Below are 15,098 nucleotides of genomic sequence, written 5' to 3'. Positions count from 1 at the left end.
CCACAGTGACATAAAGTTCATTCCCATAAGTACACTAAAGCCACACTGAAACTGAAGGACAACTCGGGTTTTACTATATATACGTTAAACACTGTTCGGAAATTCAATGATTCCGTAGATCCGGTGATCCCTTAACTTTTGATTCCATCTGTACATATACAGGGTGTTTCACTTGACTTGAACGAAACATTAAAAATGTGCAAATGCTACGTCGCTGGACATAACCACGGTAATATTGTTAGCCGCCGTTTGGAGATACTCAGATATTTTTTTTTTGCGTTCCCAATTATTACATAATTAGTTTTATTAATTAATCAACTTCTCTATTATTATAAAAACATGAAAACTGTCGATGAGAAAATCGCAGAGCAACATTAAAAACTCCCGGTACAGCTTTCTGTTGCTCAGTACGTGCTACATGAAAGTGTTTTTTTCCGAGCGTGAAAGAAGCCCGCGAATACGTGCAAACTGCGACCAGTCGCGCTCCAATTTGGAAGATAGAGGGGGGGGGGGGGGGGGGGGCTGCACATGCGGGTCGTTGGGTCGAAATGTCGAGAGGACCGTGATGAGGTAGGAGAGAGGGCACCGGAGTAGGCTTCACGTTTCGCATGCGTTGCGCCACCTGGCAACCACACGGACGGCCGCATCTGCGCCTCCAAGGGTGGCCATGTGGGGCATCCCAAACAAGTGGCGCAGTAAAGCCAGCTTGACTCTTTCAACTCTAATAACGCTGGTTGCGTTCAAAGGTGAGTTGCGTTCTTCGCCAACGTGCCACTTAAAACGAAACCTGAGAGAGCGATAGAAAGCGGGGCAAGAAGCGCCGTGCTGAGAAGCACGACTTGTATATGCTGCCAAACGGTAATGCTGCGAGATGCTGCCAATCCTGCTTCAGCGTCCAAAACACAAAAGCGACCACCACGAACCCATGTAATTAACCGTTATATTGCACGTGTGAGTTTTGTTTACAAGACACTGCATTTCCTCTATAAGATACCTGAATAAAGCGTTCAGTTTCACATTGCGCTCACATTGCATAAACAGAAACCCTTGTTTCAGCACGCCTTGTGCATTTACGGAAAGCTTAGCGAGGGAAAGCCAATAGCGACGTTAAACAGGCAGGACACAGGGCGCCATAGGCTTCATTGTCATCTTTTGGTGCTGAGACAGGGTTGGTTGCCTGTGCTGTTGCGAACGCCAGCAGTCCGTGAGTTCCACGGCCTTGCGTCGCCTCGAGAGATGGCGCCAGACTGCGTGGCGCAGAAAAGCCGGTGTCGTCGGTGTCGCTGTTGGCGGGGGTGGCCGTGAGCGATAAATCCCAGCAGGCACTCCATGAATAAAAAACAACTTGCAAGATGGGCTGGGTGGGAATCGAACCAGGGTCTCCGGAGTGTGAGACGGAGAGCTACCACTGAGCCACGAGTTCGATGCTTCAAAGAGGTACAAAAGCGCCTCTAGTGAATGCGGTGTTGCCTTAGAAACAAGCTGTTTCTAAGGCTCAGGCGTGCGTCACTTGCTCAGGCACACATTTCGTTGCCGCGCCGAACGCTGCGTAGCTCGACGCTGACCGCGTCCGATGCGGGGCGCGTAGTCGCTGCGCCGTAGCCCATTGTCTTACACCCCTTGGCGGGTCGACGGGAACGCTGTCGCGTTCCACTCTTGAAGGCGAAGCTTAAGCGTCCTCCAATTTTTTATTCTTCTAGCTGAGCAGTACGATCTGTCTCCCTGGCGTATTTCGCTTCCTGTCGTGCCGCCTTCAGCCGGCTTTCTTCTTCTACCCAGGCAGCGTTCATATAGACCAGCGCACAGTATGGCACGGTGTGGTGTGATGCAGCGTTGTGGTTAGGTGGGCCGAACCAAAGCCACATTTTTTTCTAGGTGGCTTTGGCCGAACATGCTGCACCAATGCCAAGGTTGTCGCTATCATCTCCACCCAATCTGCTTTGCTGGCTGCCATTTCACGCTGCATCTGCTCTCGATTACGGGAGAGCCAGCAATTTTTTTTTATTGTTAACAGAATTTCAAAAATACGTACTAGTGGCAGGTAGGCCAATTGTACTTCTTGGGCTAGAATAGTCTTGAAGGCAGATATATATTGCTCGAGAAATCTAAATGAGAATCTGACTAATTAACAAACGTTTGCCAATCAATATGTAAACAAATTACCTTACGGCAAATATTGCGGTTTAAGAATTGTAGCAGATTACTCGGAAAGTCATATCCATTCGGAACTATTTCTGAACAAGGCACCAATTTCGAGATATGCGTTCCCAAACTTTGTGCCATAATACCCTGTTGTTCCAGAAACCTTTGAGCGCCAATACATAAAAAAGCGTATTGTTAAAAAAAAGGAAAATAGAGCAGCAGTGCATTTTTACTGCAAGTTTGACGGTGTAGTCTTAAAACTGGCGCTAGTTTCAAAGTTCGTTCCAGGTGGATGTGCTTTCTAAAACCGTTGTTTTCAATTCGTGTATTGTTACATGTGGGCTAAAGTAATTAGATGCACTAGTAAAGGGTTGTTAGTTAGTCAAATGTGCATTTGAATTTTAGTGTAAGTAATGTCAACCTCTTTTAGTACAATCCAGCTGAATAAGTAGATTTTTGTTATATGCCAAAGGTGATTTGTAAAAATTCGTTTAACGTTAAAATAAAATATCCGCTATATATTTATTTTCTACATCTTTGGCAGTGGCGCGTTGAAACACATTGTGGTTTGCCGGCAAATACGCATTACAGATTTACATACGTACTTGTTTATTCTCATTAAATGCTTTTAGGAAACTGGTCAAAGTCAAAGCTCACAAGAGCATCCCCATAAGGAGTTCAGATACAGACCGTTACGGCGATGTTCATCACTTGTCTTGTAACCTTCAAAACCTTTTCACCTTATTTCTGATGACCCTAAAGGCGGCTCAGGCATGATTTCGCACCTATCGATGTTTCATTCGTTTTCGCGGCTTAAACTAAACTATTAAGAAAGCTTTAACGAGAGCGTGCCGACCGAAACAAGACATCGTTAACGATTTGATTTCGAATATTACGCAACCTGTTGATATCAAATGAAATTCAATGACTGTTGAAAACGTGATGCCACCATGAAGCATAAAGCCGTTAATCCTGTTCTCGACGGACGCGTTATATTTAGTTATGGAGCGTGAGAGCGAGGCCAGACCCAGTAGCATAATAAGATACCCAAACCACGTTGCATCCCCAGGACTCAAGATCATTACGGCTGGCAAAGGTCCTTAGACCGTGGACATTTGCCGCAAGCTCAAAAATCGGCACATGCGTTACTACAATTAATGAATTCAAAAAGCCTCTGTGATCGTCTGTTATCGCTGTGTGACCTCGGGATTGAACTCTTTCTTTCCTCCTTTTTTATTTCCTTCTTTTCTTCGTTCATATTTCTCCTGTTTTTCCTTTTCATCCCTTAGCACTTTTCTTTTTGCGTATATATGGCGACAAATCGGAGACTTTTCTGCTCAACATCCCTGCCTCTCCTCTCCTTCTCTCTTTAACTCTCTCTTTTCACGGCTCGCCGCAGTAGCTGAATGGCTACGGCGTGGCGCTGCTGAGCTCAAGGTCGCATGTTCGATCACGGCCACGGCGGCCACGTTTCAATGGGAGCGAAGAGCAAAAGCGATCGTGTACCGTACATTGGGCGCACGTGAAAGAACCTCAGCGGGTCGAAATTATTCCCGAGCCCCCGACTACAGCGTACCTCAATATCAAATCGTTGTTTAACAGAACATAAAACCCAAGAATACATTTCTTCTTTCTTTCTCTCTCTTCGCGGCACTTTGAGAAATCACGCTGTTGGTATAACTCTAACACAACACTCCTCTTTTCGCAGCTGCCGCCCTATTCCATTTACGGTAAAGGACCAAGAGGTTCGATCATCCTCAGTGGAACATTCCTTAGATTTGTGGACTACATGCAAGAAATATACGGATTCAAGTAAGTGATCGTGTTTTGCACGGCATATATATAGGGTTATTGATAGTGATTCTGATTTTTATGCACTTCAGAGTGATTTAGGTAAACTTTCAACTTGGTGTGCGAAATGGGAAGTGTCACTTAACGTTTCAAAATGTTTAACATCACCTTTACAAGGAAACATTCATACAAGAGAACTAGGCGTCGGATTCCTGATTAATAAGAATATAGCTGGTAACATACAGGAATTCTATAGCATTAACGAGAGGGTGGCAGGTCTTGTTGTGAAACTTAATAAGAGGTACAAAATGAAGATTGTACAGGCCTACGCCCCTACATCCAGTCATGATGACCAGGAAGTCGAAAGCTTCTATGAAGACGTGGAATCGGCGATGGGTAAAGTGAAAACTAAATACACTATACTAATGGGCGACTTTAATGCCAAGGTAGGCAAGAAGCAGGCTGGAGACAAGGCCGTGGGAGAATATTTTGCATAGGCACTAGGAATATCAGGGGAGAGTTATTAGTAGAGTTTGCGGAACAGAATAATATGAGGATAATGAATACCTTCTTCCGCAAGCGGGATAGCCGAAAGTGGACGTGGAGGAGCTCGAACGGCGAGACTAGAAATGAAATAGACTTCATACTCTGCGCTAACCCTGGCATCATAAAAGATGTGGACGTGCTCGGCAAGGTGCGCTGCAGTGACCACAGGATGGTAAGAACTCGAATTAGCCTAGACCTGAGAAGGGAACGGAAGAAACTGGTACATAAGAAGCCGATCAATGAGTTAGCGGTAAGAGGGAAAATAGAGGAATTCCAGATCAAGCTACAGAACAAGTATTCGGCTTTAACTCAAGAAGAGGACCGTAGTGTTGAAGCAATGAACGACAATCTTGTGGGCATCATTAAGGAGTGTGCAATGGAAGTCGGTGGTAACTCCGTTAGGCAGGATACCAGTAAACTATCGCAGGAGAAGAAAAATCTGATCAAGAAACGCCAACGTATGAAAGCCTCTAAACCTACAGCTAGAATAGAACTGGCAGAACTTTCGAAGTTAATCAACAAGCGTAAGACAGCTGACATAAGGAAGTATAATATGGATAGAATTGAACATGCGCTCAGGAACGGAGGAAGCCTAAAAACAGTGAAGAAGAAACTGGGAATTGGCAAGAATCAGATGTATGCGTTAAGAGACAAAGCCGGCAATATCATTACTAATATGGATGAGATAGTTCAAGTGGCTGAGGAGTTCTATAGAGATTTATACAGTACCAGTGGCACCTACGACGATAATGGAAGAGAAAATAGTCTAGACGAATTCGAAATCCCACAGGTAACGCCGGAAGAAGTAAAGACAGCATTGGGAGATATGCAAAGGGGGAAGGCAGCTGGGGAGGATCAGGTAACAGCAGATTTGTTGAAGGATGGTGGGCAGATTGTTATACAGAAACTAGCCACCCTGTATACGCAATGCCTCATAACGTCGAGCGTACCGGAATCTTGGAAAAGCGCTAACATAATCCTAATCCATAAGAAAGGGGACGCCAAAGACTTGAAAAATTATAGACCGATAAGCTTGCTGTCTGTTGCCTACAAAGTATTTACTAAGGTAATCGCAAATAGAATCAGGAACACCTTAGACTTCTGTCAACCAAAGGACCAGGCAGGATTCCGTAAAGGCTACTCAACAATAGACCATATTCACACTATCAATCAGGTTATAGAGAAATGTGAGGAATAAAACCAACCCTTATATATAGCTTTCATTGATTACGAGAAAGCATTTGATTCTGTCGAAACCTCAGCAGTCATGCAGGCATTACGGACTCAGGGTGTAGACGAGCCGTATGTAAAAACACTGAAAGATAACTATAGCGGCTCCACAGCCACCGTAGTCCTCCATAAAGAAAGCAACAAAATCCCAATAAAGAAAGGCGTCAGGCAGGGAGATACGATCTCTCCAATGCTATTCACAGCGTGTTTAGAGGAGGTATTCAGAGACCTGGATTGGGAAGAAATGGGGACAAAAGTTAATGGAGAATACCTTAGTAACTTGCGATTCGCTCATGATATTGCCTTGCTTAGTAACTCAGGGGACCAACTGCAATGCATGCTCACTGACCTCGAGAGGCAAAGCAGAAGAGTGGGTCTAAAAATTAATCTGCAGAAAACTAAAGTAATGTTTAACAGTCTCGGAAGAGAACAGCAATTTACAATAGGCAGCGAGGCACTGGAAGTCGTAAGGGAATACATCTACTTAGGGCAGGTAGTAACTGCGGATCCGGATCATGAGACGGAAATAATCAGAAGAATAAGAATGGGCTGGAGTGCGTTTGGCAGGCATTCTCAGATCATGAACAGCAGGTTGCCATTATCCCTCAAGAGAAAAGTGTATAATAGCTGTGTCTTACCAGTACTCACCTACGGGGCAGAAACCTGGAGGCTTACGAAAAGGGTTCTACTCAAATTGAGGACGACGCAACGAGCTATGGAAAGAAGAATGATAGGTGTAACGTTAAGGGATAGGAAAAGAGCAGATTGGGTGAGGGAACAAACGCGAGTTAATGACATCTTAGTTGAAATCAAGAAAAAGAAATGGGCGTGGGCAGGACATGTAATGAGGAGGGAAGATAACCGATGGTCATTAAGGGTTACGGACTGGATTCCAAGGGAAGGGAAGCGTCGCAGGGGTCGGCAGAAAGTTAGGTGGGCGGATGAGATTAAGAAGTTTGCAGGGACGGCATGGCCACAATTAGTACATGACCGGGGTTGTTGGAGAAATATGGGAGAGGCCTTTGCCCTGCAGTGGACGTGACCAGGCTGATGATGATGATGATGATGATGATGATGATGATGATGATTCATACAAGACATACGAGTACAAATTAAAGAGCGTTACTCTAAGTAGGGTTACGGAATGCAAATACCTGGGAGTTTGGTTTACCTCGGATTTAAGGTGGAACAGGCATGTACAGAAGGTAAGAAGGAAGGCGGCACGAAAGTTCGGCTTCCTCCATCGAAATTTTGGCCAATTACCTTGTAAATTGAAAGAACGGCTGTATTTTACTAACGTACGTTCGGTACTTGAGTCCGCTTGTATCTGATGGGATCCTTATACGTGTCAGTTAGTCGATTTACTTGAACAAATTCAGAATAGGGCGGTTTGATTCGTTCTGGTAAATTGCGACAAAAACCTCAGTATCACGGAAGGCAAGCGCAGACTTCACTGGCAGGATCTAAAGGACAGAAGAAAGGGCCTCAGACTCAAATTTTTTCACAGTGTTTACTATTCTAAAACAGGCATTGACAGGAACAAATATATTACATTACCGTCGTATATCTCGCGTAGAAGAGACCATGCCTTGAAACTTTATGAATATCCTTTTAAAGGCGACATCTTGCGTTATGTATTTTTTTATAGGACCACGAGGGAGTGGTATGCTCTCCCGTCAAATATTGTAGGTATACAATGTAATGAAAAGTTTTACCACGCTTTGTGTGTTGAAATGATTGTCAATTGATGTAGATATATATGTATGTACTCCCCTGCTGTGATGCCTTCCAAGGCGATGCAGGTACTAAATAAATAAATAAATGAATGCATTGCCCTAGCTCAGATGAATTTCATATTGGCCCTTTAGCGGAGCAGTTTGTTCTAGAGAAACGAGATGGCGCTTTCGGCGGTGCGCCGCACGTCGCCTCAGCGACAACGCACGAATACGAAACCATTACCGCTATCATCTTGCTTCTGTGCGATAAGCTGTCGGAATTGCAACTGAGTATTCGATAACGCATTGTGCTCCAGTCATGCCGGATTGAATCATGCGGATCGAAGATGGATGTGTGCACTTCAGGTGGCTGTAAAAATAGTGACTGGCATATTAAGAAATGAAATGAATCTGTGTAGCCAAGTTCACGGACCGTTGCTGCAACTGTCCGCACGTGTAACCGGCACTTCGAGATGTACGGCTTTCTTCGAGGAGACAGAAATTTGCTCATCCGCCAGCGTTGTATCGCTAACCTTCAAAGAAAGTGATTCAGCCCCGGCACGTCGGCAAGAGTGAGTACCGCTCGATACACAATGACAAAGGGAGTAGAGCTGCTTGCTGTCACTATACGTTTCGCGCACAGTATCTACACACGTCAACCTCAACTGGCACGGCATCTTACGACCGCTCTATCGCCAACGCGTCAATAAAGGGCCGTTTATAGTCCGACGTAACGCACGCGCGCGCGCGCGCACGCTACGTCACGTCGGCGAAAGCGACACCTCTATAGTCGGGCGCACCGGCGCAGCTAACGTAACCGGCGGCTTCCAACGCGCCCCGACGGGCCCGGCGCCGATTTGGCTCCGGAGCCATTCGCGCGTCGAAGTCGGCGGAACTCTCGCACCACAATGCATTGCGCGCGAAGAAAAAGGCGCCAACACAACTCCGCAGACGGCTTTTGCGGACGGCGCGCGACTTGGCGAACCTTCTGCGCATGCTCCGAAGATAGCAGCCGGCGGCGCGCGCGTTGAAGTATAGAGGGGATGGCATCTCGGCTGGCGCAGCGCAACCGACGTAGCGTGACTGACCATGAACGACGCTCGCCCGCGCGCCGATAACGTCGGACTATAAACGGGCCTTAAGTGAATGGGCGCACTCTTTAATATATGCCCACCATAAGCACCATAAATGACGGACTACACTGATAGCGCATGAATAGACGAAGCTGGACGTTCCATGACGGTCCACAAGAGTAAGCGAGTTACTAGCGATAATAAATCTTTGGTAAAAGGTATTCCAATGTATCTACGCGGTATCTACGCTGCACAGCAGACAGAGATACACGCAACTGTGTGCACGACAGGGCTGGAGTTCTCGGTAGCGCTCCTGTGCTCCAGTCTCACAGTGCAACGTGGCGCGGACCGGCATTGTCCTGCACCAGCTTGATTGGCCGATGGATAGCAACCACATCCAATTTCGCATGTTGAAGCGTTGTTGACATTTCGCGACGAAGCGACATGTGCCAAGGTTCTAGACAAGAGCTGCCAGGAGTGTGCGCGCTCTGGCAAGCATGCGTGTGGTCTTCCCTTAAGTTTCGCGTGGTTCGAGGCTAGTTGAGTGCTCAAAACTAATATAAATTAGCGAGACCCGATGGCCATACGACACCGACAAGCAGTGTGGCCAAAGCTTCGTTCCTGCGCGGGCGGGCGCAGCCGAGCGTGAGCAGACGGCACAGTCGGATCCTTCCGGAAGAACGTAATTATTATCAAAAATCGAAACGTATATCTTCACTTACTTCAGCCTGATTAGTAAACTGCGTCGATAAATACACACAGTAACAGCAGGTAGGAGCGCGCTCATCTAAACACGTCTCTTGATTGACGTGAACTATCGGCCAATGGCAGTGGTTTATGGGAATCTGCCCGCTGACGTCAAGGGGCAGCCGCCGGCAACCCCGAAACGGGTGAGGAGAAGGCCTTTGTTGAAGAGAGAGAGAGCATGAGAAGAAGGTGATTCCGCGCTCCACTTGTGAGCCCCACGCGTCAAGCACGAGTGCAAAATTTGGTAGAGTTGTTCAAAGTAGCGTGTGGTATCCACGAAATGTGTTTGTTTTTTCACCAAGCTCAAAGGGCGGTTCAGGGCCCCTTTAAGAAACACGAAAATGTTTGTTTCTCACGTTCAAAAACATCTTTCTGATCAAACGTAACAATTTTCCCTGCGCAGTGTGACCTACCAGCTAATCGAAAATGAAACAAGCGTCGGGGTCAAATTCGGAGAAGACTACAGTTGGAGCGGATCTTTAGGCAAACTTAACACCAGGGTGAGTCGACAACATCAATGTCTAGGGGCGAATTGTTCCTCACATGGCATGCTCCTTGCACTGGCCGATGAATGTCATTTTTTTGTGAGATGGCGTGTATGTGTGAGATAACAACGTTGTGTCATTCATCGCCTTGCCATGCGTTCATATTCACTCACATCTTTTCCTCATTTTCCTCCTCTCTGACAAGTTCATTAGGAAAAAGATCAGATCAAACTTACTTAAATATAGAGTATCTCGATTTCGCTCAAGAAGGGTGTTTCATGTACAAGGTGGGCGACGTGATTTTAACGCAAATTGAAGAACAACTAACAAAGTGCGTCAAGGTAGTCGAGCCGCGCAATTATTAAACGCCACGTGACCTACGGTTTCTCATTGTTCGTTCCAGCAAATTTCTCACAAATGTTCTCCAGATTGCGGAATATCCTCTTAGCGTTGTCTACAAGTTTACGTTAGTTCTTGAGGCGGTCGTTTGAGTTCTTTGAAAGTTTTCAAGGAGTACTAAGTGGCTCTTTTTAAGATATCTAAACGTTTCGAGAAGTCTGGTTCTGATTGCTGTACGCAATGCTCAGTAACCGAGTGAAAGGTAGTCATGGGATATGGAAAGTCTTGTTTTTCCTCTCCTTCAGTACCAACTCAGGCATGCTAATTTCTTCGTTTATCCACTTCTCTACACGCGCTTAGTACATTCTCTGTCTGGACAAATTTTGTTGTATGTTGTAATATTACAGCGCCGTATTTGTACACTCACTCAAAGTGGGTGTCATTCACATGAGTACAGCTCCCGCCAAGTATACGAAAGTCAGTGCCGCTTCTTTCCTTTACCTTCGTGCAACCGTGCAACACCATACCGGCATGATATTTACGGATATCTTTCCAAATCAAAATTCATACGCACAACGCCAGCAACCGATGTCGCTTCCGATGCGTAATGATCCTCATGGCGGCCTTCGACCCAGGAGACCGACTTGGTGGCGTTCATGGACATAACGGAGGAGCGTGTGCACTCTTTCTCTATGACCGACGGTATCATCAGCCACCCAATGGCCATGCTGGTGCAGACGCCCAAGATCCTGTCTCGCAAGCTGCTCTTCGTGCAACCCTTCACGACGCAGGTGCAGTGAGTGAGTGAGCGAGCGAGCGAGTGAGTGAGTGAGTGAGTGAGTGAGTGAGCGAGCGAGCGAGCGAGTGAGTGAGTGAGTGAGTGAGTGAGGAGCGAGCGAGCGAGCGCTGTGTCATGTGTGCCTGTGCGTGCGTGTGGGTGGTCATGCCGTAGAAGTTGTTCTAAGGCCTTGAATTATGCACTGCGATTAACGTCTTGAATGGATCAGCCTGGAATCAAAGCACGTCTTTCTGTACCTATCATAGCCTGGTAATCCTTACGGATCGTGAAGTCACATCGTGGTGCCTTAAATTAGGTGTCAATGCGCAGGTTTGGATCCTCGTCCTGGTTAGCATCCCAGTTGTGAGCGTGGCCCTGTGGTTAGTCTACAACTGGTCCCCCGAAGAAGCCCATCGACGCCAAAAAGGAAGGGGCTTATCACAGCTCCACAACTGCGCCTGGTACACTTACGGAGCGCTCTTGCAGCAAGGTATGCGGTCGACAGCGCTTCCTTTGGTTCCTGAAGAAGCCTACACTTGCCCTTTCCTGTTTCGCGCATCTCTTCCCGGCATACAACTCGACAATACCGTCGAGCTCAAACTCAAACATAAACAAAGTCAGAACTGAAAACATAAATATAGGGTAACTCGATATTTTACGACTGCGGCTGCGCAATACGGAACAGGACGCTATTAACAAAAGGAGATATTTATTATCCAGACAAGAACGTGAAAGTGAAGGACAGGAGGCAATGGCACCTTCAAATTCCTTAACAAGTTTCTTGTGGTCGAACGAGTGGTCGAACCGAGTGGTCGAGCCTAAATCGAGTGGTCGAACCTAAATTGCTCCCACGGAAGCATAGTTATGTTCCCTTTCTTCCCGTCTCTCTCTCTCTGTATGTTTTTCTTTTTTATCTTTCTGTCTCTCCTTAACCTTTCCCCACTGCAGGGTAGTAAACGGAATAGTTAGCTTCCGGTTAACCTCCCCTCCTTTAGCATCTCATCTATATATATGTTCATCGCAGTGCGCATGGTAACGACTACGCTAGACTTCGGAGCCGCTTCCCTTTTTTTGCGGCTCCACGCACCAGCCACGGGCGGGGATGGCAGGTGCTGCTATGTACATAATACCATAGCTAAAGCTTAGATCTCTAAACGGTTCCTTGTATTCGGTGAAATATAAATAAATACAGAAGGGAAACCTACGGTAAGACCAAAAAGAACGTTCAGTGCAGCAACGTCATCGGCGCTGCGGCTTGGGCGCGAGGAATATTGGGAAGGGGAAGTTGTGCCTTCGGGTTTGACTTCTTCAGCTATAATATGGCATATATAACTGTGAACGGGCAGAGCGAGTGCCGAGGCAATCTACCAAATCAACATAACTTAAAGGAGGGCTGTACGACATTTCTGACTTTGTTTGTTTTGCTAAACGAAGGTCGTATGCTTTGAAACTACTAGAAAATGCACTGGCCTACCAGTGTAAACTTGCAATAATAGCGTTATACACACCAGTTTCGGTTTGGGTTTCAAGGGGGCGTATGCGTCATGGTGTCATGATACAAGAGGCGGTCACGTGAGAGCAGCACGACATGGCAACGTTCTGGCGCACGCTACGCCTCGCTGTTATACTGCTGCGTCAGGCCGCTGAATGAGTAACAGAAAAGCGCACGACCGAGTGAGCCGGAGCGAGCACCGAAACGTCGCCACGTCGTACTCCCACGTGACCACCTTCTATGCCATGACGTCATGACACATACACCTCTTGGATCTAGGGCATGCAATTACCAAAAAAAAATGAAAGCTCGGAAATCTCTCCTTTAATGTTTGCCTCCCAGTGTCCTCTTAAGGTCGCCATATTGCAGCACGCGACACGCATTGCAGGCGCAGTGCACCTTCCGGTGGGCACCTCTTCCCGCCTGGTGGTGGGCACCTGGTGGATCTACGTGGTGATCGTTATGGCCTACTACAGCAGCAACCTGATCGCCTTCCTGACGGTGCCGGAACCCCAGTGGCTAGTGCCGTCCTTCCGCGAAGCCGTGAGGAGGGAGGACATACACATCTACATCCCTCACGGCACGGGTATCCACCAAGAGATACTGGTACACCAAAACTTGGAACTGCGCAGGGAATTTCGTTTGAAATGCCGGACAGGAGATAGATAAAATACGACACGAAAGGCAGCAAAAAAAGGTTATCCAAAGTACCCTTCCGGTTGGCTTAGTAGAGCGAACGGAAATCGATAGACAATATAAGGAGAAATTAGACGAAGACATAAAAGCAATCTTTCCTCAAGAGAGCAATGAAGGCTTTTGACAGCGACTACAATATATGCATTCAGGATGCTGCCAGAAAGCAAAATAATTATTTTAAAGCAGCTCAGTATAGCGTCGCTGTGATCAGGGTCCAAGAATTTTGTTTTCTGCAATGGGACGGTGGTCAAGTTTGTCAGACGTAGTGTCGAGGGTTGTTATTTGTGCCCTGAATTGAAAGAATTCGCAGAAAAGGTTCAAATAATCTCCTTCCACCAATAAACGTCACACTCAGAACGGCTGGCCATTAAGATTACGATGGTGTGGCTTATGTGAATGCTAGTCCAAGCTATAGAGGACATGAGAGAATCGGATATATGAGGACTCGTCGATACATTGGTTGCGCGGCCGAGCACGAATATCCTATAAACAACGGAGTTCTTCGGGCTCCTTCATTTGGAAGTAACTGGTTGTGAGATGTGTGAATCAACACTCGAGAGTTCTAGTATACTTCCACATGCAGTACGCCTGCTGCAGAACGCTGTAGTAATGGACACGTGGTAACAGGCTAGTGAGTCATGGAAAGAGTTGCTCAAGCAAAGTACTTGCCTGCCAACAGAGTACAAGGTGAACCCACCTGCCAGGATGACCAGGAGTGGCTATCTCCGGCTGCAGCTAGTGTAGGGTTAGCCATATTCCATTTTGGTGAGGTTTAGCGTCCTCTAACGTTATTGGGGCAACCACACAGAGAGCGAGAGGCGCTTTAATAAATAAGTTTGCCTGGTTGCGCGTCCAGCATGCTACTTCTTATAATGGTATGGGAAATGACACAAACATTACACGCTGCCTCCCATACATACGCACACTCACTAGAAACTAATCTGAGTACGTCGTAGAGACCATTGTGTCGAAGGAAGCACCATCGTAGGTCAAATAAGGTAAGTTCATTTTAATTGGCAAGAAGTTGAGTTACAAACGAGACAACTGCGGCTGCTTTGCACTGTCGTGTGGTAGAGTGGGCAACGGCCAGCAGCCTTTCGAAATTATCTATGCACCACTGCAGATTCGATGACAAGGTATGCCTCATCGTCACATCTGCCCTATAGTGTCCACTAAAAGTCCGTCTTTGCTGCTCATGGAACAGCGCGAGCACAGACGGCCTAGCTGCTGGACCACGTGTACAAAGCTAGCAAAGTGTATCGGTTCCGCGGCCTCCAGTAATTTTCGCAAATGCAGTTGAGTTGAGTTGAGTTGAGTTGAGTTGAGTGGTTGTAGGCTACTGGTGGGATCAGCCTTGCAGTTGCTGCCTGCAATTTGCTCCACCGTAGCGACACCTAAAATAAGTAAATCACATAAATCAGACACAGACCTCACAATTACAAATCGTTACTCTAAGGTCACGATGTGGAGGCGAAATTTCATGGGAAGTGATCACTATCCAATTTTAGTGTTTACTGTCGACTTACATATGCGCGGCTCTAAAATTAGTAATGTTGTTAATTGAGACAAATACAGGGAGCAACTTGCATGGGTTTCCGGTGATGTGAGAGACAATATGATCTTTGGTAAGATGGATGCTACCACGGCGGTCAAGTTGCCTAATCGTTTTCCGACTCCGGACCTAAAACTCAGGAACCTTTGCGCAGTGCGCAGAAGGGCGGAGCGACAACTGATGCGGAAGAAGGACAACAGACTTTTGGAGACGACCTTAAATAGGCTGAACTCTGCCATTCGCAAATGCACCCTGAACAGCCTCATTACTTTCCTCCACACAAGATTGTGAGAGGGCCCGAAAGATGCATGTTGCAGTTCGTTCGCAACTGTCATTAGCGGCGGTTCATCCTCGAGTTGCATAGAGCTTCTAGAGCTATCTCAGTACTATTTCAACACGGGTAGATATGTCAATGAAAGCCACAGGAAACCGCCGCTCTTTCGAAAACGCTTAGATGAGCGTGAGCATACGCTCACATTATTTTTTTTACTTCGCTAGATATCGTTTCTCCC

At 46.7% G+C, this 15,098-nt stretch overlaps 1 protein-coding gene across 1 annotated transcript in view; it reads left to right on the top strand.

Annotated features, from left to right (window-relative positions):
- LOC139060331 (glutamate receptor ionotropic, delta-1-like) overlaps positions 1–13,778 on the top strand; it is a 38,744-nt gene extending 24,966 nt beyond the window's left edge. The window contains exons 9-14 of the mRNA XM_070539434.1: positions 3,851–3,954; positions 9,648–9,744; positions 10,704–10,859; positions 11,177–11,336; positions 12,727–12,924; positions 13,714–13,778. Coding sequence (XP_070395535.1) covers positions 3,851–3,954; positions 9,648–9,744; positions 10,704–10,859; positions 11,177–11,336; positions 12,727–12,924; positions 13,714–13,778 — 780 coding nt within the window. The remainder of the gene's footprint in view (positions 1–3,850; positions 3,955–9,647; positions 9,745–10,703; positions 10,860–11,176; positions 11,337–12,726; positions 12,925–13,713) is intronic.
- The last annotated feature ends 1,320 nt before the right edge of the window (positions 13,779–15,098 follow it).

Source organism: Dermacentor albipictus, chromosome 5, assembly GCF_038994185.2.
Source record: "Dermacentor albipictus isolate Rhodes 1998 colony chromosome 5, USDA_Dalb.pri_finalv2, whole genome shotgun sequence".
Taxonomy (NCBI): domain Eukaryota; kingdom Metazoa; phylum Arthropoda; class Arachnida; order Ixodida; family Ixodidae; genus Dermacentor; species Dermacentor albipictus.
The sequence above is the reverse complement of the archived record's forward strand: the minus strand, read 5'-3'. Positions and strand labels throughout refer to the sequence as shown.